Source organism: Vanacampus margaritifer, chromosome 2, assembly GCF_051991255.1.
Source record: "Vanacampus margaritifer isolate UIUO_Vmar chromosome 2, RoL_Vmar_1.0, whole genome shotgun sequence".
NCBI classification, from domain to species: domain Eukaryota; kingdom Metazoa; phylum Chordata; class Actinopteri; order Syngnathiformes; family Syngnathidae; genus Vanacampus; species Vanacampus margaritifer.
Window position 1 is genome coordinate 15557928 of NC_135433.1, and position 27416 is coordinate 15585343.

Genomic DNA, 27416 nt, shown 5'->3' on the forward strand with positions numbered 1-27416 from the left:
TCCACTTACACAATGTTTATAGTTTGCAGCAGTGTTCATCTGTGCTGTATCATGCCGAGGACTGTTTGTAATATTTTGACCCACTAGTTAAATAAGGCAACCAAATCCATTAGAAAAACTCCATCCAGCCATCATCTGAACCGCTTATCCTACATCCACAATAATAAAACAAAAACAAGCAAAAATATGCACATTGAAGCATACATACAAATTATAACCTAGAAGAGCAGTGGGTCTCAACCGCGGTTCGAGTACCCCTATCCAGCCTGTTGTCCATGTCTCTCTGAGCCAACCCAGGTGTTTCAAACGATCAGCTAACCGGCAAGCTGTGCATGAAGCCCAATAACGATCCTCAGCTGTGTTGGCCGAGGGAGACATGGAAAGAAGGCTGGATAGGGGTACTCGAGGACCAGGGTTGAGAATAACTGGTGTAGAAGGTACCAGAAAGCTGCAATATGTAAACCAAAAAGTATACACACCGTATTAATGCAAATAGTGATTCACACACATGACTCAATAGATGGCACAAATCTCCACACAAGCTCAATGCTCCCATCTAGTGGTCCTCTGAGGATAAACAACAGCACAGCTTGTGACAAAACTAGGCCAGCCTTAATAATATAGGTATATATTTATTTATACGTACATATTCATTTATATCGGTTAATTGTACAAAAAAAAATTGAAAAAAAATAAAAGGAAAAGATTTACAGTAATTATATGAACTACAGTCATCAATTTGAAATATCGCCCATATGTCAATGAAGAAGGCGTAATGTTTTGTTTTGTTTGTTTTTTTGGGGGTGGCTGCTTTGTGCAAACAGGTTCACCTCTTGCATCCTAACTCCAGTGTTTTTGTCTTTAAATGCAAGGGGAACCCGGAGTTTGCTTCCTGATGATGTTGACATAAGGGCCAGTGGACTCCTTAATGCTTTCCTACCCTTTATAGTCAAAGTGAGTGTTGACACATGGGACACGTCACGATCATTGACCAGCAGACTCTCCCATGCTTTCCAACCAGTATATTAATTTTAGATTTGACACATGGGCCTGCGGACTCCTTCTCACTTTCCTACCGTTATCCCCAACGTGAGCGTTGACACATGGGCCAACAGAGTCCTCGACACTTTCTGATCGGTATATTCGCAGCTAGCGTTGACATAAGGTCCAGTGAGCTGCCTTGTGCTTTCCTCCCATGTTGACACATGGCCGACTGACTCCATCACACTTTGCTGCTGGTAAATTCAAAGTGAGCGTTGACACGAGTGCCAGCGGACCGCTTCAAGCTTTTCAGAGTTGATTTAACATTTGACACTTTGGTCCGCAAGCTCCTTAAGGCGTTCTTCTCATATGGGCAGCAAGCACCTTTACGCTTTCCTTTCTCTGGCGTGCAACGGCCGCCATTTTGACATGTTTCCTAATCCACCGTGTAAAGCGCTGCTCGAACAAAACGGCTCAGGCGGGATTACACGGGGCTCATCCGGTCTCGCATTATCCCACAAAAAGTATTAGAATCTTGACTCAAGCTTGTTTTGCTTCCTTCAATCCATCTTGAGGACATTAAGGATGCGTTAACATTCCACGTTTGAGTCATGTTAGGGGAGTTTGGTCAGGGTAATAGAAGAAAGGAGGGCGACATATAGAAATCAAGAATTTTCCCAAAGTGGCACATCATGCCTGAAGAGCCGTCTCATTCAGGGACATTCAAGAAGTAATATCGGAGAGAGACAGAGAGAGAGAGAGAAAAAAAAAAGATCCTACTTACAATTGCATCTGGCCTGGACATTTACGACGACGATAAAAATACAAAATCTCAGCGGAGACGCTGAACGCAACACGAAGCAGACGCAATCGGAGCCAGGGCAAAAAGAAAGACAAAAAGGCAAAGGAAGAGGAGTGAAATCAAGAATGAAGTGACAGCTAGATTGCGGCGGAGCAAAATAACAGCAGGTAGTGGGAGAATTCAATACTTCATGGGACCATCACAACCACAAACCCGTCTAGCCCCCACCAATGAGTCTTAGGGCCACACTAAATGGACAAATTTGGGAATTGTGATATAATCATTAGTTCAAATAATATTTGGCAATATTATGAGTAAATTCTTGTAACATGGCCAAAATGTATATTTTGTTATGGGAAATATGACCAATGTTTGTTTCCAGTGTGGCCCTACTACTTCGTACAGGTCAACGAAATCAAAGCAAAACGTGATGGTTGGCTTTTTCTTCCTGTTGATCTTCGAGAATAATCGTCTTTTTTTCATCCCGTCATCTTCTTTTTATAAAGTCTTTCTTTTGATTATTTTGTCCTTCAACCAAAGACTCGAGCAGTCTTCATTTATGTACATTTGGGTGGTTTAAAAAAAAAAAAAAAAAAGTATCGCATGCAACATTTGGCATCTTCTTCAGTCCCCAAATGTGTGCCGCTTTTCATTTTAGAAAAATAGTTTTGTCTTTTTTTTCCACCGCTCGCCAATGAAGCACATGGAGACAATAGAGATAGGAGAGGGGTACCAACCTCAGTGTGTGTGTGTGTGCAGTGAGTGGGGGCGCAGTGTTAGTACAAACCAAATTTTTTAGGTGCAAAAAGCAGACAGCTTGCTGTTCTTTTCTTCTTATTTTTCCAATACATTTTTGATGCTGTTCACCGGTTGTGTCACTTTTTTTTTTTTTTGAAGGGGGGAGAATGGGGGGCAGACATTGACTCGGGAGTTTTTTCCAACAGTGCAGGATGTGAAATGAAAAGCTGTATTTTGCCTCCCAAGTGTTCGTTGCATTGTTTTTTGCTCCCCCCCCCATCTTATACATTCAAGCAAAGCCAACGCCAACCTCATGTGCAGACGCTGTGTTGTATTTTGAAAGCTCATCCTGGGGCCATATTGACTGGTCCAATCAGAACAGTGCTTTCTGATGGTAACTTATACGATTGGATACTGGGGAAAAAACAGGTGTTCTGAGGTCATTGGGTTTGTTGTTACAGTTTTCTCCATTCATTTTACATTTAATCCTAACATTTATCCATTCATCCATTTTCTATACAGTACTGCTTATCCGCTGGAAACTATCCCAGCTGACTTTGGGGTAACAAGCGGGGTATACCCTGGACTGCTCACCAGACAATTGCAGGGCACACACTGAGCCATTAAGAACTACAGGGGGCTAATTCCATTTTTGTCATTTTGCGGGGAAGTGATTTCCTTTTTTCGTGGCTACAATAAAATTTGGGGGATTATATTGTTGTAATTTACAGGGCAGTGTTTACTTTTTTCCAGATACTTGATTTTAGAAAAATTGAGTTTTTGTTGGCTCGGCCATCTTGGAAATGAGAGTTGGCACACATTATATACATTTATTTATATAAGATTCTAGATTGGTTCAGTGCTTAAGAAATGCAGTCCACATTTACATATAGTTTCATGAACCATGAAAAAATTGAAACAGCCAGATTTGTTTTCATTATTGTTGTAACCTGAGTTATAACCTTACAGAATGTTTACGCCAAACTAGAATTTTGTAAAGTTGTCACAGTGAACACAAAAAACTACAAGTCAAAAGTGTTTAGAAAGTTACAACAAATTGAAGTATATTAACTGTCTTTTACATTAATTTATGGTTAATTTATTTTTATTTTAGTATATGCCTAACCTGTAAGACCAAAACATTTACTGTATGTTTACTGAATTTAATACAGATTCATTTATTGCTTGTGTTTGTCAAAAATATATGGGAAAAGAACATTGAAAAAAAATAATATATTAAATCGCAATTGCAAATAAGGAAAAAAAATATCAATTAGGTTATTTTTGAAAATTGTTCAACCCTAATTCATACTCACATTTACACTAAGGACAATTTAGAGGTTTCAGTGAAGCTAACATGCATGTTTTTGGGAGGAACCCAGAGTAGCTGGAGAAAACCCACGCTAGCATGGGCAGAACCTGCAAACTCCCAAGCAGGAAGGCCCGAGACATGATTCAAACCCAATACCTCAGAACTGTGAGGCAAATGTGCTCAACATCAGCACAGAACATTAATGGGTGGAGTGTGTGTTACCCTGCACTGTTTGATCTCTCTGCAGCTTCTTAAGGGGAACGCAGCAAGAATGTACTGCTTGGCCGGGGCTGGGTGGGGTTCTAGGAGGGACGCTTGTACAGGTGGGACTCCGGGGGACACGGGGTGGAGGGAAGAAGACCGGCGGCGATGTCTTTTGCATCATAGCACAACACAGCAGCGGCAAAACCTCTGACGGCTGCCCCCCACCGAAGGCGGAGGAGTCACGGGGGCAAAGTATGCGTGCACTTTGATGTTAGGCAGGTGGGTCTGCAAAAGCATAAGAAGACACGGAAATATGTTATCCTCACTGTTGCTATTTGCACAGTTGTACTCATAAATGTACATAGCCCAAGGGTATGTAAACTTAGGAGCGCAATTGTACATGTTCAAAAGCTAAACGTTGCTTAATGACACACAAATGATTTGACTCATCACCAAAATTCACATGCATATCTCTTCTCATGTCCACTTCCACCTCTGAAAACATCAAAACAATTGGCACAGTATTTTGGATTTTTTCATCCCGGGATCATAAGCTTATATTTCCCGAGGCACAGAGTATGTAAACTTACGAGCACAACTGTTCATGTGATGGAATACTTCTAGTCATTTTCATTAATAATATCCTATTTTCCATTTTATTAATATTTCAACTGGAATATTTCTCCTCAAAAAGGAATAAACCAACTTTTTAAGAAATAAGCGGTTCGGAAAATGGATGGATGGGTGGAAGTTTCCACTATAGCTATACCTTTATCTCTTTTACCAAATAAAAAGGCAAGGAAATGCACATTGAATATATGAATTAAGTAAATAATATAATAAATTGCAACAGTTAAAAATAATACAAAAACAAGGTACCATCAATAAAATATATTTGATTGGTCCAGAATTACATGATTAAATATTTCCAATGTAATTATTAAATATATTTCTTACAAAAAAATATATATATTGAAAATTAGGCCTTCGTATTCATTCATTCGTCTTTTACATTTTATTTGCATTTCAACTTTCTTTTTTTAAATAGAAACAAATGCAATATTTTCAGTTTCCACTGAATATGCGTCTTTAACTCCTTTTCCTGATAAAAAGGCAATTAAATACATAATATTAGGAGTACCAATACCAGGCATCAGTATTGGGCCGATACCCGGCCTAATTTCAAGATATCAGTACTTGCGATAGAAATCAATACCAGAATTGGTTGCACCCTTGTGGCCATTTTACGATCAGGAACTAGAAATGAGACGAATAAAAAAATGCCATGAATTTCATGCAATACTGGGGGGAAAAAAATGCTAGATTGGAATATAATTCTTTAAAATTATGTTGTTGTTGGGGTTTTTTTTGGGGGGGGCGGGGTATCAAAAGTAATAGTGGTATTGGTACTGGTATGATGACTACTCAAGAGTTGGGTACTTGCAACTATCGGACATCCCTACATAATATATGACTGAATCAATGAATATGATAAAGCATAAAAATAATGATTGCAAATAGTATTGTGAAATGCAAATGTCATGTTCCAAAAATCCATTAAATAGATAAATGGATTTTAATAAGAAAGGTAACAAAACAAATGTTTAGCAATAAAGCATTTACATATATATATAAAATACATTGATCAACTTGCTTTTACATCTTTTTATTTACTTATTTTGTTACCATAAATCAGATTTTATTTGTTTTGTTTTCTTCATATCCAAGTGTGAATTTCAGCAGTATGTTTACTTCATTATTAGTCAACATGTTCGATTGCCCTTCACCTCAATTAGTGATTGTCGTTATTGTGCCTTTTCCAGAAATGACGTTCCTAAGGCTTCTGTTTGTGGTCATTGCTTCACCTGTGCTCAAAACCCAGTGTCGACATTTGCATCCAATTGAGACCTTCAATATTGTCAGCACAACCCACTCACTCTGAGCCTCTTGATGCCGGCGCGGGTGATCTGCTGGCAGTCGTAGAGCTCGATGCGATCTAGACTGTGGCAGCTCTTCAAGTGCTCCAGCGAGGCGTCAGTGATCAGCGGGCAGTTGTCCAGCTCGATCACCTCCAGTCGGTCGTGGGCGCACGGCCCGCTGCCCAGGTGGCGGATGCCGTCGTCAGTGATGAGCTCGCAGTGAGACAGACTCTGTGGGGAGAAGGTGGTGGGAGGGGAGAAGAACCCGGTGACTGCAGCGCTGCCGTGGCGTGCTTGCTGTGAGTCAGCAAAATGATAAGCACAAGACTCACTAGAACTTGCAGCCGAGGGCAGTAGATAGAAAGCTGTATGAGTGTTCCATCTGTAATCTGAGGTCAAAGAAAGAAAAAAAAAAGTCATGTTCACAGATTTGAACAGAAAAGAAGCTTCTGCCTCAAAAGAAAAATAATTAAATGAATTAAAATGTTCACTGATGTCCATGTTGAGTGTGCAGGCATGAGCTGTGGCCGACAGCAGCTTTTACACCAGTGGATTTGTGATGTACTGTTCTTGTGGTGTTCTACAAAAGCCTGAAAATGAATGGGGACTGTGGCTCTCCTTTCCCACATTACATAAATGCCGCTTTTGTCCCCGGATGTTTGCGTAGGCATGGGACTCTTTCGGGGCCGAGCGGTTACAACGGAACCGCTGTCTCTGAGGTGGTTCTGCAGCGCCGGTTGTCTGGGGCCAAGCGGGGCCATGTCGTCACCTGTCATGTGATTGGCCGACAACAACGCAGCAAGGCGCCCGATGGTCTTCGCCAAAGTCATAAAAATACAGTATATAGAATAAATAAAATAATGTTTTATAACAACGTTGAACTATATTTACAATTTACAAAATACTTGTGGATGGATTTGAAATGATTGTGGTTAAAAAAAAAAAATTGCGAGTGCACACCGCTCGCCTGGTCATGTGTTCCCATTTACTTGAATGAGAGCTTGAGCCACAGTTAAATGAATGAGGCCGAGTTCTCCATTCAGAAAGCGAGCTTCGTGAGCCGGTCGTGAAATCAAGATTGCAATATTTCATCCATGGTGGTCCACATGAAATTGTAAATACGGTTCAATGTTGGCGTGACTTGTCACTCGTGAAATGTTATGGCAGAGTCGCACGCACTGCAGGAGTGCAAGCTTGGGTTGGACAGTTCAAATGATCCCGCCCCCTTCCCGCCGCGCGCCTGTTGTAATGGAAATGCAATGGCGACGTGTAGTGTTGTTCCGTTAGGTGCGGTGTGTTGTGGTGTGGTAGCGTGCCGTGCTATTGGAAAAGCGGCAAAAGTGTACTGCTAAGCCCTCCCTCCCAAAAAAATCTATCAATTTATTGCTTAAAAAAATGCATTAAAGTTGTGGCGCCAACAATGAACTGAGATATAGTATTTGTTTAAAAAAAAAAAGCCAGGTTGAACTGTGTTTGTGAGGTTGCGGCGCCCTCTGTTGGTCAGTTTATTAGCACTGTTTCAATTATAGTTAGGCATGTTCTTGGCGACCTATGTTTGTTGTTAAGACCCACGCTAATCGACAGAAAGACGAAGTTGGTCGCTACATGTTCAAGCTTTGCTACAAATTCTAATTTCTCAATGTGTGCATGCATTAGCGGTTAGGTGCTTTGATGTAACGTTACCAGCAATTCTAAGTCATATATATTCATTTAAGTTAATGGTACTTGTACTATTTAGACTTTATGTATTGCTAAGTAGTCCAACTAAGTAGCATTGTATAGCCATACAATCGCTCCTGTTTGTATTTGTATTGTATTGTATTTGTATTTTACAGAACCCGTACACATAAACCGCCACGCCACAATTAAACAACAGAAAGAGATAAGCTAGTCTGATCATTGCCTCACCTGTTCAAGCTACGCTCTAACCGGACATACTGCAGCGATTATCAACCTCATAATTCAGTTTCTACCAGCAGATATTTTTCAGTATTGTTGCCTACTCACCTGCACACATTCTTCTAAATCCATCTTCTCAAGCTCGTGACAATTCTATAAAGAGAATTAATAGATTGCACTGCCATTTATTGCAAATGTGTATTTTTTTTTATTGTTCCAATCAATCAATAGATGGTGGACATTTGTAATTACAACACTCACCCTTGCTAGTGTTGTGAAGCCCACGTCTGTAAGTTGAGAGCAGCGGGCTACTTCTAATATTCTATAAAAAAATAAATTTACAAAAAGGAGAAAGATAATTGAGTTGCAAAATAATATTATCACGTATAGTCAATATCATAAGACATGATCCGATTTTCAGGTGTATTGAAGTGATACCTGAGGCGGGGGCAGTTCTGTCCGAGCGCGTGCAAGATGGCGTCTGTGATATTGGCGCAGCCTGACACACACAGTGACTGAAGACGGTGGCAGCCTCGACAAATGGTGATGAGGCCGTCGTCTGTGATCTGCTACTTGCGAAGACAGGTAGAAAAAAAAAAAGAGCAAAAATTTTACGACTATTGTTTTTTAAATTGCCCTACATGAATAGTTTAAAAAAAATATACCCCAAACTATCCAAAAATGATTTCAAACACATCTGCAAAGACGATAGCATGTACTGTCTGTCCCCGCTTCGCAAGCCATAAAAATATCACATTACGGCCAACATTAAAGTTAAAGAAGACTTCAAATGTTAAGATTCCAAAGTTACCATACAATGTTATCGTTAACATTTGCTTCCATTATTATTTACGATATTAGCTTTCCACTTTAGATAGTGAGATGATCACTTATAAATTAAGCAAATGTGTGGATAAGTGCAAATTTGTGCCAGACAAAAGTCATGTTTGAAACTTTGACATGACTTGAGGCAGACGCGCGTATGAAAATTTGCTTCGCTGCCAATTCGCTTGAATTGAACATTTCCAACCCAGCTCAACCCTGTTTATGGTCACCTAAATCAGTTTTTTTTTTTTTTAATACCACCTACTACCAATACCGGCATCACATGAAACAATACAAAAAACAGCAGTCCTCAGGGGTGAGTGAGGAATATGGCATTTTTTATGTACATTTATGTTATTTGTTTACACCTGTCTTTACTGGTAACCAAGCTAGCAATTGCCTTACCCAATATTTTAGCACAACCTCTGTACACTGGTGATATGAACACACTGATGTGTGTGATTAGCATTTCTCTGTTAAATAAGTATGTGGCGCGAATGAAGCAAATTCACATTTGGTGTGTACATAACTGTGTGAGAAATGTAAGGTGCAAATTTGCTGCACGTCCAGTGTGAACGCAGCATAATGCTAGTATGTTTCAATGTCAGATTCCAATGTTAGCTTCAGAAGTTACATTCCAAAGCTTGCTTTAGAAGATCGCTAGATTCCAAAGTTCACTTCCACTTCAGGCTGCTTTTGTATTGACTGCACTTACCGAGCATGTCTGCAAGTTGAGCGTGACCAACTCGGGACAGTTCGCGCCAATATGCTTCAGTGCTTCATCTTCTAGCTAAAAAGGGGAGGAAAAAGTGACATTCCACAGAATCGCAAGTGAAACTTAGCCTAAAACATGACAAAAGTCCAAGCGCACCTGGGTGCAGCCTTTTAGGAAAAGGCCCTTGAGTCCCGGACAGGATCGAACCAGGGCCTGGATGCCGTCCTTGGTGACCTGATCACACCAGGAGATATTGAGCTGCTCCAGCAGCGGACAGCCCTCACTTGAGTGGAGGAAAAAAAGAAACAAAAGACATTTAAAAAAACATTTTGTAAACTCAGGCCTTGTTTACACTTACAAGACCAATCTGGTTTCTGACTCTGAAGCTCTACTGTCCACACTGTCAACTTGTGTCAAGTGCTGTTGTTCAGATGTCATAAACTATCGGGATCCAATCTGGGTTCATGTCTGGCTATATGATCAAGGTCGTAAAAAAATGGCGGAACTGTAATATCCCTTCCCCTTTGAGAGGCTATTACAGCATAAAAAGACATCTGGATCTGATCTGGATTTGGGGTATGGCAGTGTGAAGGACGCCTTAGGAAAATTATGAAACTACAACAATATATGACAAAACCCCTTCCTCTGAAAAAAATGTGTGGATGCTCAAAGAGTGTTTTGCTGAGCCAAGAAATATAAGAAATTGATGACATCATTAAAACAAATCAGGATCCACTCTGGATTCAGGTCTACGAAAGTAAATGAGGCATTAAAAAAATTATTAACTGCCATCCCCCTTCCTCTAAAAAAGAAAAAAAGAAATGCCGGTGAATGCTGAGAAAAACTATTGTGAAGCCAAGAAATATATAAATTGATGACTTTGATGCCATAAAACGCAACCTTGACTCAATCTGGATTAAGGCTGGGTATTGCCAACACCCTCACGATACGATGCGTATCACGATACATATGTATCCCAATACAGTACATGGTCTTTAAGGCGATACGTATCCCGACATTTTACATTGCTTTACATGCATTTTTTATTATGACAGCTATATGTATATCTACATGATATGTTTATTATGCTGGATGGCAAAAATGTTTTTGTTAGCAGCTCTTCTGGTTTACCACCAAGTGGCATGCGTGGTTTAAATGCGCATGCATTGCAGAGCAAGGTGCCACTTTCACAGACACACCGGGAAACTTTACAAATAGGCATGGGCCAATATGAGTAAAAATATCAAAGTATTAAAATTACAGCTCTAAAATGTGCTTATTTGAAATATTTGGGGAAATAGATATTTTTTTCCCATTTAACACATTCTATTTATTTATTTTTTATTGGAAAATTGGTACATTAAGAAACATGGACTATGTAAAATTTAAAAAAAAATGTTTTTGATAGTCTTCCTCTGTTTGAACTTTTCTTAGCAAGACACAGTGTCCTATCATTGGTGAGCTATTTTTAGAACAGACTTGAGTTCGTGGGACACCTACACATGTACTTTTTTTTTTTTTTGATTAAAGGTCTCATATTATTCAACTTTTCAACATACTAAAATAGTTCTCAAATGTGTGAAAGACATGTCTGTGATGTGCATTTGTCAAAATTGACTTTGGATCTAATATTTTTGCTGTCCCCAAATCAGCCAAAAAACGCTCTGTTCAAAACAGCCTGTTTTAGGGGTGTATCACTTTTATGTAAAATACTGCACCAGGCCACGCCTAAGGCCATACCCTTTTCTCTCAAAGGGGCAGTGATTTAGGTCATGGTAGCCATGTGCTAATGTTGTGAATAGAAACGACTGGCCATGGAAGCAGAAGAAAAAGAAAATACAGACATGTGTGTTATACATTTGAGAACTATTTTAATATGTGGAAAAGTGGCATAACATTTTACCATAAGAATAAGTAGCATAACGTTACTACAGATGTTGTAGCGTTAGTTTGTGATTGTTTAGGCAATGGTTATTTTGCCGTAACAGGCAAATCTCCCGCGAACGTTATTTTGCCGTAAATGTGCCCGATTTGCCGTGAATGCTTGTAGACATTCGCAAGCGGTTATGAATAACACAAATGTGCACATTTAGGCCACTGCGCGGCCGCAACGTGCAAGCTGTCTCGCCGAGACCACTTAGCGGCCGGTTAGCATCACAAAGTCATGTCAACTAGGTGGCGAGTTGCCAGTCACGGCAAATTAACCACCGCAGATTGCATCTTGACAAAACCATACGCAACCGCTTCATATCCAACAACCGTCTGCTTTATCATATCTGACCGCTTGTAACCAAACAACCTCCACACGACAAATGTGGCTCCCACTTTAGGCACTAAAAATACACCAGTAATATGTTTGAAGGTGCACATCTCTAAATCAAAAATGTTAAACTTACATCTTTCCCGTTTGCAGTCGTGTCACACTGTTGGGACCGATCCATTATGTTTAAACGTGTTGCAAATTCAACTCTGAACAGGCTTTCACTAACAAAACAGTCCTTTGAGAAATGATGTCGGTACACGTCCTTCAAAAATAAAATGAATCCACTGTCTTCTCAAAGACTTGGGACAAAGGAAGCAATCACTTTTCCCTGATCATTGTTTCCCCTCTCCATGGAGCATTTGTGAGCAGGGAGAGAAAAAGAAAGGCGCAGCCAGTTTCTCGAATTTCAGTGGTCGTGACAAACCTTTACCAGAGGTGGTCCCACTAACCCGAGGAGGCTGGGTCGAGTGCATGTCCGTGTCTTTTTGACGTCACTAAGTCACGGAAGTTTAATCTGCCCGTTTGAAGCACACATTTTAGAAAGAAGGAGAAAGCTAAAGAAGTTGCGGACTTTTTTTCATGCCTGGTTGGATTGTAGACAGGCCGGGGATGCATATTATTGATAGAAAACACCACTAAAGTGCATTTTCATACTATGGGACCTTTAAGTAAACTGTCTGCAAGGCACCAGCGTCTCTTTTCTCTGCACGCCCCACTCTTTCCTCCTGCTGCTACTTTACGTGCACTTAATTGAAGCAATTAACTTCACAGGCTGCTGCCGCACAGCCTTGCAAGCAACGAGTGGTTAACTGCCTATTTACACATTAATGTGCAATATCGATTCTCACGCCTGCGTATTGATACGTGTATAAGCGACGTGCACATTATGTTTACGCATGCGTGAAAATCTAGTTCTTTAAAACTTGCTACCAAACAAAGCCGTCATTTGAATGGCGGCGAATGGAGTGCTGAAAGTGTTTGCGTGACTGCACACCTTAAAACTTGCAAGGATTGTTTAAACGGCTTTCAGTGTTAAGTGACAGAACGACTTGTGCACTTGTTGCCATTTTGAACTGTCCAAAAAAACACCATTGCAAAGCTTGAGAAGACGGAAGTGTACGCTTGTAAACCTCCGTTCACTCTTCCCAATTTCCAGACGGAAAAGAAAGATCCAAACAGACGTAAAAGAGGCTAAAATGGAAAATGTATTTAATACATTTATTTTGTCAATATCCTGAAACCGAGGGAACAGACGGAAGCATCACGAAACTTGCCAGCGGACGCACATGTAACTAGAACTAACTAGCCCCAATTGACCCCTTTAGTGAAGAAAGATCCTACCGGTCTCTTGATCGCGTCTCGGTTTTATGTCCTCGATCCAACACCCGGTAAAGTGCACACATTCATCTAAATATCGGCTGACATGCTAGGTGGCCATAGTTTCAAACTATGCGCTTCGTCCAGCCATCCGTCACTTGTCTTCAAGGTGTCAGAAATTACTTAGTCTCCAACGATTAACAATGACATGTAGTCATTTTTCACAGCATCTCTCTCTTCCTCCTTTGTCAATAAGGCTGGTAGTTTTTGGATCGACGCAGCATATGTTAGGGCAGCCATTTGTCTATCCGTTTCTGTCTGTTGCCGAATGCAGTCCTTGTTGTAAAACGGCGACTACAAAAACGCTTAATTAAATCATCAACTTTCAAGCGGTTAAAATCGTCTGACTCTTGAAGAGGGTCTTCTGCCCAGATTTAGTCATAACTGTTTTAATTTCTTTATTTCCTCAGTAGATGCTTTTATCTGTGGATGTGTCTTTGTGAGTGTTGTCGCAATTTCTGCTAGCTGCCGGTATGTCTGGAGGACCTTCTCTATTTCCACAACAATAGACCATTTGCCTGTGGTTGAAGTCAATGTGTTAGTATGATGTCTTTAAAGTCTTATCTCATGCCGGGTGCCGGCATGTCTGGAGGACCTCCTCTATTGCCACAACAATAGACCATTTGTCTGTGGTTGAAGTCAATGTGTTAGTATGATGTCTTTAAAGTATCTCATGTCCGGTGGGCTGTTTGCTGGGGGCTTTGTGGTACCGCCCTTCAAGATAGTATAAGAATGTTGTAAGTCCACTGTAATCTTCACACTTGTGAGAGGCTGCCGTCTGGAACTCACTTGTGCCCGGAATATTGTGTAAAAATAAAAGCTTCGAAGCAACTGTTCATCGATCTCCAGCCTGCATTCGGATAACCAACATTCTCACTACCCGAAAGAAAACGAACACGCGGAGGAAAAGATCATTTTTCTTCAACAGTCTCCATGACTTTCCATAACTCTTGACTGGTGTTTGGTAGCAGGGTAACGCCACCCCCCCCCCCTACCCACAATGCACTGCGCGGTCCGAGATGCGCACTTCGCTTATTGTAAAAAGGCCCGCAACATCGATTTTTTTTTAGCACACACCTAATCGGGATTTTGTTTAGGCAGTGTAAATGAGGCTTTATGAAAATACACACACAAACAAAAAAAAGTAAATTCTGAGAGAGATTGCTGCATTGGAAATGCGCTTTGATTACCCCCCCCCCCCCCCACCCACACACACACACACACACACATTTATTCTCTGTACAGGCCCAAGTATAATGTGTGTTACACATGGTACACACCTGAGGGCTTTGAGCGACAGGTTGGTGATTGAGGTACAGGACGCAAGGTCCAGGTGCTTCAGCTTTGGGCAGAACTTGCTTAAGCTGTTACACGTGCTGCAAAGACAAAAAAAAAAAAGCCATGTAAACATCAATCAGCAAAAGTGGAACTTGGATCCCTATTGTGCTTTGTATGTCGGAGAGGAGCTAAGTCAAGCATTGTTGGTTAGCACAAGTTACAGGTTTTGCCGAATGTGCATTACACTTCCAGTGTAATTTTCCAGTATCAAACAAATCATCTGGTTCTTTGAAAATATAAACCGTTTTGGGAATATGATGTTTAAACTATTATTACAGATATTGTAAAAAGAATTAGGGGGAGGCGTCTTGAGGTTTTTTTTTTTTTTTTTTTTGGTGCTATTAGCGGCAGGACACGGTCCCTATCCCCAGGTACTGTACGAAGACCATACCTGTCAGTGATCTTGGTGCAGCCGTTCAAACTGAGCAGCTCAATATTTCTACAGTTCTGTGAGAAAGTCCTGCAGAAATACACACACACAAAAAAGTTCATATGGGACATGACAGCAGCAGAATTTCAATTCACCTCTCTCTTCTCTTCCAGGTTGGCTTCTCACCTCAGGGCGCTGTCGCCCACACCGAGGCACCCCCGCAGGCTCAGCTTCCTCAGGAACCCCCCGCATCGCTTTGAGATGTTCTCCACCACTCGGCCCTGCAAAAAAAATAAACACACCCAAAGTGTCACCTCGGTAATCAGCACACATGCGGCAAGAAGCAAAATTAAGCAAAGCCCACCTCGATGTCCCGCTGAAAGTCAAACAGGTCGATCCGCTGCCAGTTGCTTCCGTCCAGAGCCAGAACATTCCAGGACTGAGGGCATGCGCAAATCGTTGTCATTGGACACAAATACATAAACTAGAATTAGGATTATGTGCACACTCACTCACCCGTGAGACCTGGGCACAACGACACAGCGTCACCACATCCAGGAAGGAGAAGATTCTACAAGACAGACATGGACAGTTAAGAGAATATACGACGAAACCAGTAGTAAATGTACGTTTGTACGCAGGAACAAATATTTTATTCAGAGTTGCTTTTGCAAGTGGAGTATGTGGGTGGATCTGAGGTGGGCAAACGGTGAATAATGTGGTTCGAGACAAGAAAACATAAATAAACCAGCTGCATTATTAATCATGATTAATAAATATAGCAGCATCATTGATATATGAATGATTATAAATAATGATATCATTTACATCACACTTTTTGTTCACGATGTGGATAAGGGCCCGGTTGTTCAAAACTCGGTTATGTCTTTAAACACTGGTTAAATAGATTTAACCGACAGTTAACTTTAATGGCACTGTTATCTTGTTGTTCAAAACTCTGTTAACTTTAACCGGCTGTTAACTTGCTGTTAAAGTTAACACACCTAAGGACCACCGCTAACTTTTTAACAGTGTGATTAACGCTGCATTCGTGGCTTAATGATGCCTTCATGATGCCCTTTAAGCGCAAGAAAGAGAGTCTATCGAGGTCTTGACTTTGACATTGGTGATTATTCTGATTAATAGTTACGCACACGCTACCACTTAGCACAATGCCAAGTCTCATGATGAGTCAAAAGAGAAAGAATAAAAATGTGTTTTTAAGACGAGTTCTAAAAATGGACAGGATTGCCCAACATTTAGTGGGAGGTGATTCCTAAGAGAGGGTTACCTGTGATGTTTCTTGTTTGCTTTCATGTCAATAATCAGACAACAACACTGTGAATAGCGGCTAATTATTTAATTTAATAAAAAAGTTTTTTTTAATTAATTTTAATTTAAAACAATTACAAATATTAATAGTAGTTACAAATATTAGATGAAAAATACAGACATATTAGATGTATGTAAATACAAAAAGACAAATCATTCAAAACTATTCTATCAAAACATTACACAAAAATACAAATCAGTAAAAAATACAAATATGTTAGACAAAAAAACTGACAAAAATATGAGAAACAAAATCAGACAAATGTGCAATATCGATATGCCACAAAAATATTGGCAAAAATACGACACACAATATTCACTGAAAACACACAGTAGAATTTTTTTTAATTTTAACTCTTTCACTGCCACTGACGTTAAAAAACGTCAAGTAAAAACCTACGGAGGGTCGCCAATGATGTTAAAAGACGTCATCCAATTTTTTTAATTTTTTTTTTTGAAACGGGTGGAGGAAAGCCTTCCCCAGCTGTGTTGAAAGTTTCAAGCAGGTCTAGTGAGCCTAATGACTATTTTTGGCCCCTAGATGGCAGCAATGACTCTCTTTTGACAAGATTGGGTAGGCGTCAGCAGAAGACGTGAGGCGGGGCTAGAGTGTTGAGGGGACAATGGCTGAAGAAGCCATGATGGCGACCGGTTTGCAAGCAGCTCACGGTCGAGCCATTTTTTTCAAAGACGAAAAGCATCGACCAACGCTATAAAGAGCACATTGATGACGACGATGATCATCATCGATGATGATGATGGTGACTCCGAGGTTGACGGCGAAGTTGGAAGCGTTGACGCGGCGGCTATGACGACGTCATATAAGGTTCACGGGCTAGCGATGCAAACACCGGAAAACGCGGAGCACAACCGAGCACGCTCAGGCGGACGTTCAATCGGACGACGAAGAGTGCCCCGAGTCCAATGCATATTCATCGGAGGAGTGGGTACAGTCTGCTACTTGCTATTCCCCGGAAAAAAAGGCCGTCTGCACGCGAAACGGACAATGAAAAGTGAAAGTAATCTGTTGTGCAAACAATGCTCCCTCTCCTTGCACGCAGGAGAGCGTTACAAAAAGAAAAACTGTATTTGAAACATCCACATAATTGTAAATAGTACCACAGTTGCACACATTTGTAAATAGTTTGCGAAATTGTTTTGTCAAATTGTTACACTGTTGAATGGAAATAAACGTATTTTGCAAACTAAAAACACTTTTTCATTGTTGGTGGTGGTGTATTACAGAAGTAAAGCACTATTTAGGTGTTTCATCATTCATGGACAAAAAGAAGTGTAGAATTCACTAGAGTGCATGAAATAACATCGTTTCACAAAAAGCTCTTTTTCTCCGCTTTTTGTTTCAAAACAGAGCATTTCGGTGAAACTAACCATTTTCTATTGTTGATTACTGAAGAACGGAATAAGGTAGAAACAAACTTTTTTTTCTGATGAAAGAGAGTCCAATCTTTCATTTGGTAGTATGTGTGTTTCCATAGTCCAAACACAACATTTTCTGTGGACCTTGAAAGATCAGTCTTAAATGCTTAAATCGGCTGGCACTGGCGACATCCCGTTTCTGAAAACGTCTGGCAGTGAAAGAGTTAATGAATAAAAATAAATAAATAAATAAAAAATTTCACAAAAACTCCGAAATTGCTTCAGCCATTGATTTAATCATGTTTTCTTCGTCAGCAGAAAAGTTCCTGCTTATTTTTTTGCGCCGAGTGCGAGGGGTCGTTTGGATAGTATCCATTTCTTTCGCCGACCCGGAAGTAAACAAAAAGAGGAATTGTGGGATATATCAGTGCTATCCAGTGACGTAAAGGGCATGGTTAATTTTGACGGTGCCGTTAACAAACAGCGTGACTAACCTTGTTTTGAACAACGCATAATTAACGGCCGGTTAGTTAACGGCGGGTTAAGAATTTAACCGCCGGTTAGGGCTTAAACAGTGGTTAAAATAACGGAGAATTGAACAACCGGGCCGAGATCGTCACAGCCAATTGTTCCTTCTCCCATACTGAGGTCACCTTCCAGCCTAAGAACTTTACAGGCTGCTAACAGCGCTAGGACGCTGCGAGCCAGTGATGAGTGTAATAGTCTGGAGGTATTGAAGCACAGAGCGTGTGTATAGGCCAGCGAGACAGAGGCTTGAGTTACGGCTTTCATTTTGCTAAGAGGCTTATGCAGTTTTTTCCCCCCTATAGTCTGAAAACAATCTGAATGTTGTATAACCTAAAGGCGTCTGTTTTTAATTAAGCATCCAGGGAGCAGTTGGGAATAAGGAGAAATATACATCCTGCTGTTCGGTTGATATCATCGCCAGAGGGCATGTATGCATTCTATGTTTTTTTTTGTTCAAGAATGAAGAAGGCCAATTGCGTCTTCTGAGTATGAGGTCCAGATCTCTCTAGTCTGTGTTGAGTTAAAGGGGACACATTATGAAAAATCACCTTTTTAATTGCTCGTAAACAAATAGGTCTCTGAAGTGCCTGCCCACCCATCAAGTGAGAAATTAATAATTTTTTTATAGCTTTTTCTTCACATTTTACGTGAGTAGAAGCCACTCGCCTTGTAGTCGCAAAGCCGCCAAATCGAACCCCAATTGTCATGATAGTAAAAAGCCCTGCAGGATGGCAAGTGGCTCATTTGCATGAGACAGGGCAGCCCCCTCAAAACACACCTAGTTCAGCAAGGACAAAGAAATGTCTTGGGTACCCGTTTATTTGGTATGCACCATCGGGAAGACAAGTAAAGCCAGCTGCAGCAACGATTGTTCATGCTGATGATGGTAACACCACCAATGTGGTGAGAAGGCCAACTCACATCAAATCTTTCCAAAAACAATCATACACTGACATCAGTCCCTTGGTATGTTTTTATTTTGAAGTTGCCGACTTGACTCATCATCTCAACTGGAAGTTGGATAGTTGAAGCCCAGTTTGAGTTAAAATTGCCATCAGAAACTGTTGCCTCCAACATCAACACAATGTCATCCTGAAATCATGCTTGATCGCTAATTAAGGACGCTAGAATAACGAATTCAATTACGTTGACATTGTATAATGCGGCGCCTGGTAGCAAAGACTATAAAAATTTGACTAATTTGCCTTCCTGCTTAACACTCAGCATCTAAGGTTGAAACTTTAACTGTTCCCGCTATTAGCTACTACTGGCTAGCAGCAAGTTGCTAATCGAGTGCTGATATAGGCTGGCAAGAGCAGTCGGGCTTCTTTTCAAAGGCAGTTTAATAGATGAAAATGACTCCATTGCGGTTCCTAGTGAACATATTTTTTTAACAAACCATGCTTACTCAAATGAGCTAGATGTTTTAGCCAGCAAAAAAAAAATCGCTATTGCGGTTCTGACGTCACTTTGTCTCATAATCCAAAATCTCAGTTACTAATGTTTCTAGAAAAGAATATAAGACACCGGAAAATGGTTTTAAATAGTGAAGAATATGCATTTCATGTCTACATTAGTGAGTTTTCTGTTCCGTTCATCACTCACCGCAACAACAGCTCCTTGGGTAGCTTCTTATTGATGACTGCCTCGTCGCTGTTTGTGAACATCTGCAAGATGAACCAGACAGATAACGTCAGCAAAAGACCGCTGTAATTCACTCAAGGGTAAATGACGAGGCTGTACAGTAATCTCGTCAGAAGTGATAGCTTCAATGTCAGTAAGATCAAGAGGGCGGTGAACAGGTGATAAAAAAGCAAAAAGCAAAAAAAAAAAAACTTAGCGGGAAAGCACTTTGGACAGTTGATAACATGTTATCGCTAGAATGCTTTTTTTTTTTTAACTAACTTCCTATGAGCTTTTTCAGGGCATTGAATCTGTCGTGTATTGTTCTGGTTGTCTTATAAGACGTTGCACCTCTCATCTTTGCAGGCTTCATCATTTCATCGGCTAGCTAGGACATCTCTAGAGTGAGTGTTGGTGTGGAAACATCTATTTCAATCACACATGGTATCACTCATAGAGTTTCCATTTCTATTAAGTTAACGGCGGCAGGCTGCCACTCCTAAATCCGAGCTGCCGCTCCTTCAAGCCAGGAAAATAAAAAAAAAACTCCTTTGCGCTGAGCCAAACAGCAGACCCCGCGGGCTCAGGGAACCAATTACTTCTGTAAAGTTCACATTCGGACCTCTTTCATATCACCAATGTTTTCTTCTACAGGGAGTTTACAAAGATTTTGGAAACTCAATGGGCTCTTTGCACAAAACCACCACTTCCTGAACTCAATACCACTCCTTCGTTTCCTGTCTTTCATGAGTGGACAAACTGATTAATCCAGGTGTGCCTGACCTCAGTAACTACGGCGACAATGGCCAGACACACCTGGATTAATCAATTTGTCCACCCATGAAAGACAGGAAAGAAAGGAGTGGTATTAAAGTAGTTCAATAGTTCAAACCAGGAATTGTGTACGGGAACGCCCCCTTGAACTTGGAAATTCCACTTGCGAAGTCGGAAAAAAAAGTATCCCGACTTCACCGACGGACTAAAATGTGACGTCACAATGGAAACACAGACCGTGAATGGTAAAACACAATTTACTCGAGTATAAAACTAGATCGCTTTCTTCATTCATAAATATTCGATATAACTTCACATAACACAACGTACGCGACAGTATGCCGCTATTTCCCTGCATGAAATAATACGGTAAACTACTGAACTGTATGGAATGCTTATGAAATAAGATGAAAACAAGAAATGAAGCAAAATTGCGAGAAGGCAAGTTTGCTGGAGGTTAAAATGAGTTTTGAGGCACAAAATATAAAATAATTTCTCACTATCTGCTATTTTGATTGTTTACTTTCGCCTTGAATGCTTTTAGGTAGGAACTGGGAAAAAACAACTTGGATATATCCGACTTCCGACCATCCTTGAATGCAGCATAAGTTCAGGAAGTAGTCGAGCTGTGCAAAGAGCTCATTGTAGACTAAAAGGTAGTGATGGCAGAAATGGAACATTGAAACGATCAAATCATTTGGAACAATTGATTCTCAAAAAAAATTGATCTTTTGGAACGTTTGAAACATCTACCCACAGCGACATCTGGTGCCCAATAAACAGCAAACAGTAGAGCGGGGTTGCCAGCTCCCCAGTAAGGAAATTAACTATTGACTGTCTGTCTGTCATCACCTAATTTACACAACTGGCAATCGGCCTATTCTGGAATTGTAATGGACGTCACAAGAGAGAGAATATCATGGGAAACAAAAACTGAATAACCCCCAAACCTTCAAAATAAGTATAGAAGTACAAATTCGCTATTTGTTGCTGATACTTGGTTTGTTTTTCATTTTTCCTTTGAAATAGATCATCATTTCTCAACATGACATAAATGCTTTGATGAAACCCACAGTACCATCACGTTTAATCAAAAACTTGTAGGCTACATTTCAAAGGAAGGGTTTTTTTGTTTTGTTTTTGCGACAGGGCATCTTAAGTTTTGACAAAAAGTATTGGAGAGGAAAAAGAATGACCTGCAAAAAAACATGCCACCTGGACCGGGAATTGAACCAGGGTCACCTGCATAACATGACTATCCTCAGTCCATTGTGCGGGAGCATAAGCACTGAACCATACGCCGCGTACAAAAGGCAGTTGACATTTTATGATGTAGGGTGATGAATCAGCAGCAAGGGCAATTTCACATACAAAGTATGCTTAGGTTGGATTTATTTCAGATTTAAGATATTTTAATATAGTGCAATGGTTAGATTTTATTTAATTTTAGAAAAGGGATAACATGATGTTCACGTGCTGAAACAATATGACCTTTGGAGGCGTTATGGAACGTGAAATGCAACTGTCACGTGACATCCTGGTTCTTAGAATTTTACTACATTAGCATAGACTAGTGATAGACTATGCCACATTCTAACAAATTTGGGTTTGGTCGCCACGATAAGGATGACACTGTCAAAAAACAGAGGACCCCTGTTTTCTGTTTGTGAAATGAAAAACTGCCTTCTCATACTATGAACGATACTAGGAAAACATGGGATTTAACGGAGAGTAAGACAAACGGTTGTTATGTGATGGTCTTTAAATAAAAACACAAAGATCACAGAACTATTAATCTCGCTGAGTAAAAAGAGTGGTAAAAATAAATGAAGATCTAGGTCAAAGCCAGACTGCTTCCATGTGAAAGTACAACATAAACACTATGTATATTATACTGCATAACGACACCTTCCTAAAATGATGGCCTGTCATTTTTTTCATACAAAACAAAAACTGAGCCAAGAATATACTAAGAATATATTTATCAATAATTTCATTTTAGGGGTAAAATTCAATGATCTGAATAACTAAGGATGTAGCCGATTCTTGCAGATGAAATATGACTTTGGTCATAAAAGGGTGACAACAATGTCTATATGTACATACAATCACACGCACACAATACCAAATGCTTTGAAACAAGTGAGGAGATGAGACATTTTTGTTATTTCGATTTAGGGCAAATGACTCTGACAGCTCGCCTTGTGCTCTCTGACCAAATAATCCAGAGCTCTTTCCATGGTCGACGGGCATACATTGTCACCTCACCCCCTCCCGCTCTTTTGTAATCCAACATAAAATGAACCCGGCCGACGTTGTGTGAGCGTTATGCTTTTTACGGCGAGCCAGCTGAGGTCACTGAATGAAACGGGCTTAAAAGCTGCCACAGCCGTAACCTCAAGCAAGTCATCACTTTGCTGTAGAACCGTAAAAAGCAACACATTACTACTACGCACACAGTGAACTCATTTTAAATAGATTTGAAAACCTTATGCTCACCCAGTGTGCCATTATATATACATTTGACTAGAGCATACAAGTTTCCATAGCAACAGCAATGATAGTGGGTGTGATAACAGAACATGTCTATCCATTACATTCAAAAGTCAAATCATCTCTGATTAATTTTCTAAGGGCAATGTTGCATGATGAGTTTAAAATTATATTGAACGTTTTTTAGATCATAGTTTGTGGTTTATTTAATGTACTTTAAACTAGTGTTAGGAATTCCTACATGAGGTCCCCAGGGAAGTCCCCTGCAGCCTTGTCAGGGGGAAATACCTATAGTGGAATTAGGGCTGGGCGATATGGTCCAAAAATCACATCACGGTATAGACTGCATCCTTTCACGGTAACGGTATATATCACGGTATAGCTGAGGTCACTGAATGAAACGGGCTTAAAAGCTGCCACAGCCGTAACCTCAAGCAAGTCATCACTTTGCTGTAGAACCGTAAAAAGCAACACATTACTACTACGCACACAGTGAACTCATTTTAAATAGATTTGAAAACCTTATGCTCACCCAGTGTGCCATTATATATACATTTGACTAGAGCATACAAGTTTCCATAGCAACAGCAATGATAGTGGGTGTGATAACAGAACATGTCTATCCATTACATTCAAAAGTCAAATCATCTCTGATTAATTTTCTAAGGGCAATGTTGCATGATGAGTTTAAAATTATATTGAACGTTTTTTAGATCATAGTTTGTGGTTTATTTAATGTACTTTAAACTAGTGTTAGGAATTCCTACATGAGGTCCCCAGGGAAGTCCCCTGCAGCCTTGTCAGGGGGAAATACCTATAGTGGAATTAGGGCTGGGCGATATGGTCCAAAAATCACATCACGGTATAGACTGCATCCTTTCACGGTAACGGTATATATCACGGTATAGAATTAAGTGGGGTTTGTTTAAAAATAATAATAATGTTGCTTACTGTTTACATAGTCCTTTATAGAAGCTATAGGGATTAAAAAAACAAAACAATGAAATAATAAATTTACTTTGGATAACAACATTTATTGTGCAAATCTCAAATCAAAATTAAAAGTCAGCACTCTCTAGTGCAAAATGTATACCTTACATTTAATATACAGTTTATATTGCCCAGTGAAATGCCTACACCCTGGTTCTTCTCATTTTTGCAGGTGATGTTGTATCTCAGAAGTTTGCATGTTCTCCCCGTACCTGTGTGAATTTTCTTCAGGTACTGCGGTTTCCTCCCACATTGAAATTCTAAAAACATGCATGGCAGGTTAATTTGAGCTCTCTGAATTGTCCCTAGGTGTGATTGTGAATGTGGATGGTTGTTCGTCTCGGTGTGCCCTGCAATTGGCTGCCTACCAGTTCAGGGTGTGCCCTGCCTACTGCTCGAAGCCAACTGGGATAGGCTCCTGCACCCCTGCGACCCTTGTGAAGAATAAGCGGTTAGGAAAATGGATGTATGTATGTTGTATCTCAATGAAATTCCAATCCATTGAACATGTGTTTGAGTATTAAATACAACAAATAGGAAGTACAAAAACTATGGTCGAGTTGGAACAGCAGCGCTGGGTCAGTCCTCTTTCTCCCGTGGGATCAGGAAGCCCCCCCAGCCCCCATGAGATACAGGTAATGGGTTATAAATCAGTGCCAGACCCTCCTTCCTAGGAAGAGCTATTATTCTAAAACCTCCGTGTCCCTATGTGATTGCATTATTATTTAGAGTAATCAGTGTTTTCAAAACAGCTAATGTGTGTGTGCCCTGGTGCGAAGTTAAAGATGCAGCATAAGAATATATTTCATAATAGGAAATTATAAATATTTTTACAAAGGGTGTCAATTAAAATTACTCGTTTTTTTTTTTTTTTTGCTGCTCACAGCAAGGCTCAGTCCCTATCCCTTGCAAATAGCTCCAGATTACTGTAGTGTATAATTTATTGTTCTATTGAAACCTCTCACATGCCACCACTTTGACCTCGCAAAGCCCCATGTTGCATTATTTGTACAGCTGCTACATAGCTGTAATACCTGTCAAATAAACAAGAAGAGATTTTACACTCAGTGGATTAATTTGTGAGTAAACTGAGATGAGATTGTCATTATTTCAGTATTAAGTATGTACTTTTTGTCAGATTTTTGTTTGGTGATATTTCCCATGTAAAATATGTGCCTGGTTTTAGTAAAACAGTAAAGATTGCATAGACAGAGAACAAGCACAAACTGGAAATACACTTGCCAAAACACACTTTTAGTTTGAAAGCAGACACGAAACGTTTCCTGTTTTTGACTGCTTTCTGCAGCTACCTTGCTTTTGCAACTCGACCGCAGCTGTTTGACCAGGCTGGAGGATAACGGCCTGCATCTTTAGCTGTTGCATTCATTAAAAAAATAATAATTTAAAAAAGCCCCAACAAACTATATTTAAAACAACAACAACAACGAAACAAATCAAACATGTACTTGTTGATTAAACGCAATATATTAACTTGTCGGCATCGGCGCGTTTTTAGAAAACAATCTGAAAATACACAACAAACACTGCTAACGCAAGTAGACATAGGTGTACGTTATTCCCCAACCCAAGGCCTCGACTGACGTTAACACGAACAGTCGGTGGGCTCCTATATGGTATATTTCAGTGTTGATAAGGTACAGGGGCCTATGGTTGGCTGTCAATCTTGAACTGTTAACGCCAAATCGATCCCGCAGTACAAAGAAACAGGCAAACAAAAAGTCCAAAATAAGATACACACCCAAAATCGAACTTAAATTGTGAGCTAAAACTGGCTACGTCGCTATGAACAGTGATTTTCCTGCCAGCCTCTGCGTACATGCAGCTTGTCTGTGTTTTGTTTTGACGGCGCAAATGAAAAAAAAATCCATGGACCCTTAACGCACCACACAGAGATAACAACATGAGCCGACATTTATACCGCTTTGTGTCCTCCTCGTCCTTATGACAAATCAGCCAGGGCCTTGTTGTTGTTAGCACAAAGCAACACAGCTAATCCCAAACGGTGCTTGAGCCGCGTCAATGTCGCCGTTGATAGTATTATTTTCGTCCACGAATGTAATAATGGTGCCCCTAAGCGAGGCCCGGTGACGTGTTTAAACGGCGTGTCAAAGGTTTGGGGGCCCCCAGGTGAACTCACCTCAAAGCGGCTCCGCGAGACGCCGTTTACCTCCTTCCCCATATCGGACGCCGCCGCTTGCCGACTCGGTGGCTTCGGGTGCGGGCGCAGTCGGAATGCAGCAGACGGGGACGCTCTTCCTGCCGATTCCCATCCACGGGTATCATGCTACCGTCCTCCCCGGAGTGGGTAGCTGTCTTTTGGATGCCACTGACTGGGCCTTCTACACAAACGACAGCTTCTGGATTGCCATAAATAAAAATAATAGCGCCGTGTTTACGGGCAGTGGCCAGCCAATGGGCCCTTATTGGCTTTGGTTCGCCCTCCCTCTCCCTTTCTCACTGATCGCTCCCTCCCGTCCACGTACACAATAGACCGACACATTCATCACAAATAGTAAAGTGGACGTCCAAATGTAATGTAACTATTCATCAAATCTTGCCATTACACTAGAGCAGCCAGTAGCGCACGACTCATATATTTCAATTGAAATTAGGACCAAATCACCCCTTTTCTCCCACTATGACAGACATTACAAAATATCACGTTTGTTTTGTACTGACACACAAACTTAATTTCTTGTTTTCTCACTTGATTAAAACAAGTTTATTTCACACTAAGCGTTCTTTGGAACTACAGTATTATTGCCGTGGGAGATGCCACTTCCTCGTTTGCACTAGACCGCGCCCTATTGTGAAGGCAGAGCCAATCAGCATCTTGGCTGTCATAAGCGTCAGTCATCCTTTTCACTGCGGTTTTTTGGTTGTTTGTTTTTTTCACAATTAAAAATTATTACATATTCTCTTAAAATAACTTGCTCAAGTGTATAATATATAATGTTTTGAACATTTTATTATCATGCAGTTATTAGGCTCTCGGGACACGGTAGTTAATTTAACTTAAATATAAACGAATGACACTGAACCTTTTCTTTATTTACGATTTGTGTGTTTTATCTTATTTTCGATTACGCTTCCAAAATTACTTCCTACTTGTAACTCGTTCTGGAAAATAGGCGAGTTGCCGAAGCATTCAGTATACCTACAATTCATAAAAACGTGACAATGTTTATCGGTGACGTTCAATTCACACATACACCGAACGCACGTTCCATACATGTAAAATTAGGGACATTGCATACTTTTCATGATGGCAAACATTGCCATTGAAATTCTTAGTTTTTATGTCTATTGACAGACACACAAATCATGCCACCTGGGTTGATTCTAACAACTTTCTTTCCATCAATTGTTTGAAAATTGTTATTACAGTGGGAGCACGAAACACGCCCCGTGGTTATTGCATAGCCAATCAGCATTGATTAGTATGACATTGGTCATACACAGATTTTTCTCTACGCGATGACGTAGTTAATTTACGGGTGTCGTTTTTAAACGGTCAAGTATACTTGTTGGCTTG

At 40.4% G+C, this 27416-nt stretch overlaps 1 protein-coding gene across 1 annotated transcript; it reads right to left on the bottom strand.

Moving 5' to 3' along the window:
- fbxl20 (F-box and leucine-rich repeat protein 20) lies at nucleotides 1–26663 on the bottom strand. The gene is made up of 15 exons (XM_077557950.1): nucleotides 26019–26663; nucleotides 19586–19647; nucleotides 15260–15314; nucleotides 15108–15182; nucleotides 14930–15024; nucleotides 14765–14833; nucleotides 14316–14411; nucleotides 9552–9678; nucleotides 9396–9470; nucleotides 8294–8424; nucleotides 8117–8177; nucleotides 7964–8008; nucleotides 6289–6345; nucleotides 5975–6187; nucleotides 1–4322 (listed from the first exon to the last, which is right to left on the bottom strand). Exons 1-15 carry the CDS (start codon nucleotides 26058–26060, stop codon nucleotides 4215–4217), a joined length of 1311 nt encoding a protein of 436 aa, XP_077414076.1. The 5' UTR covers nucleotides 26061–26663; the 3' UTR covers nucleotides 1–4214.
- Between the last annotated feature and the right edge of the window lie 753 nt (nucleotides 26664–27416).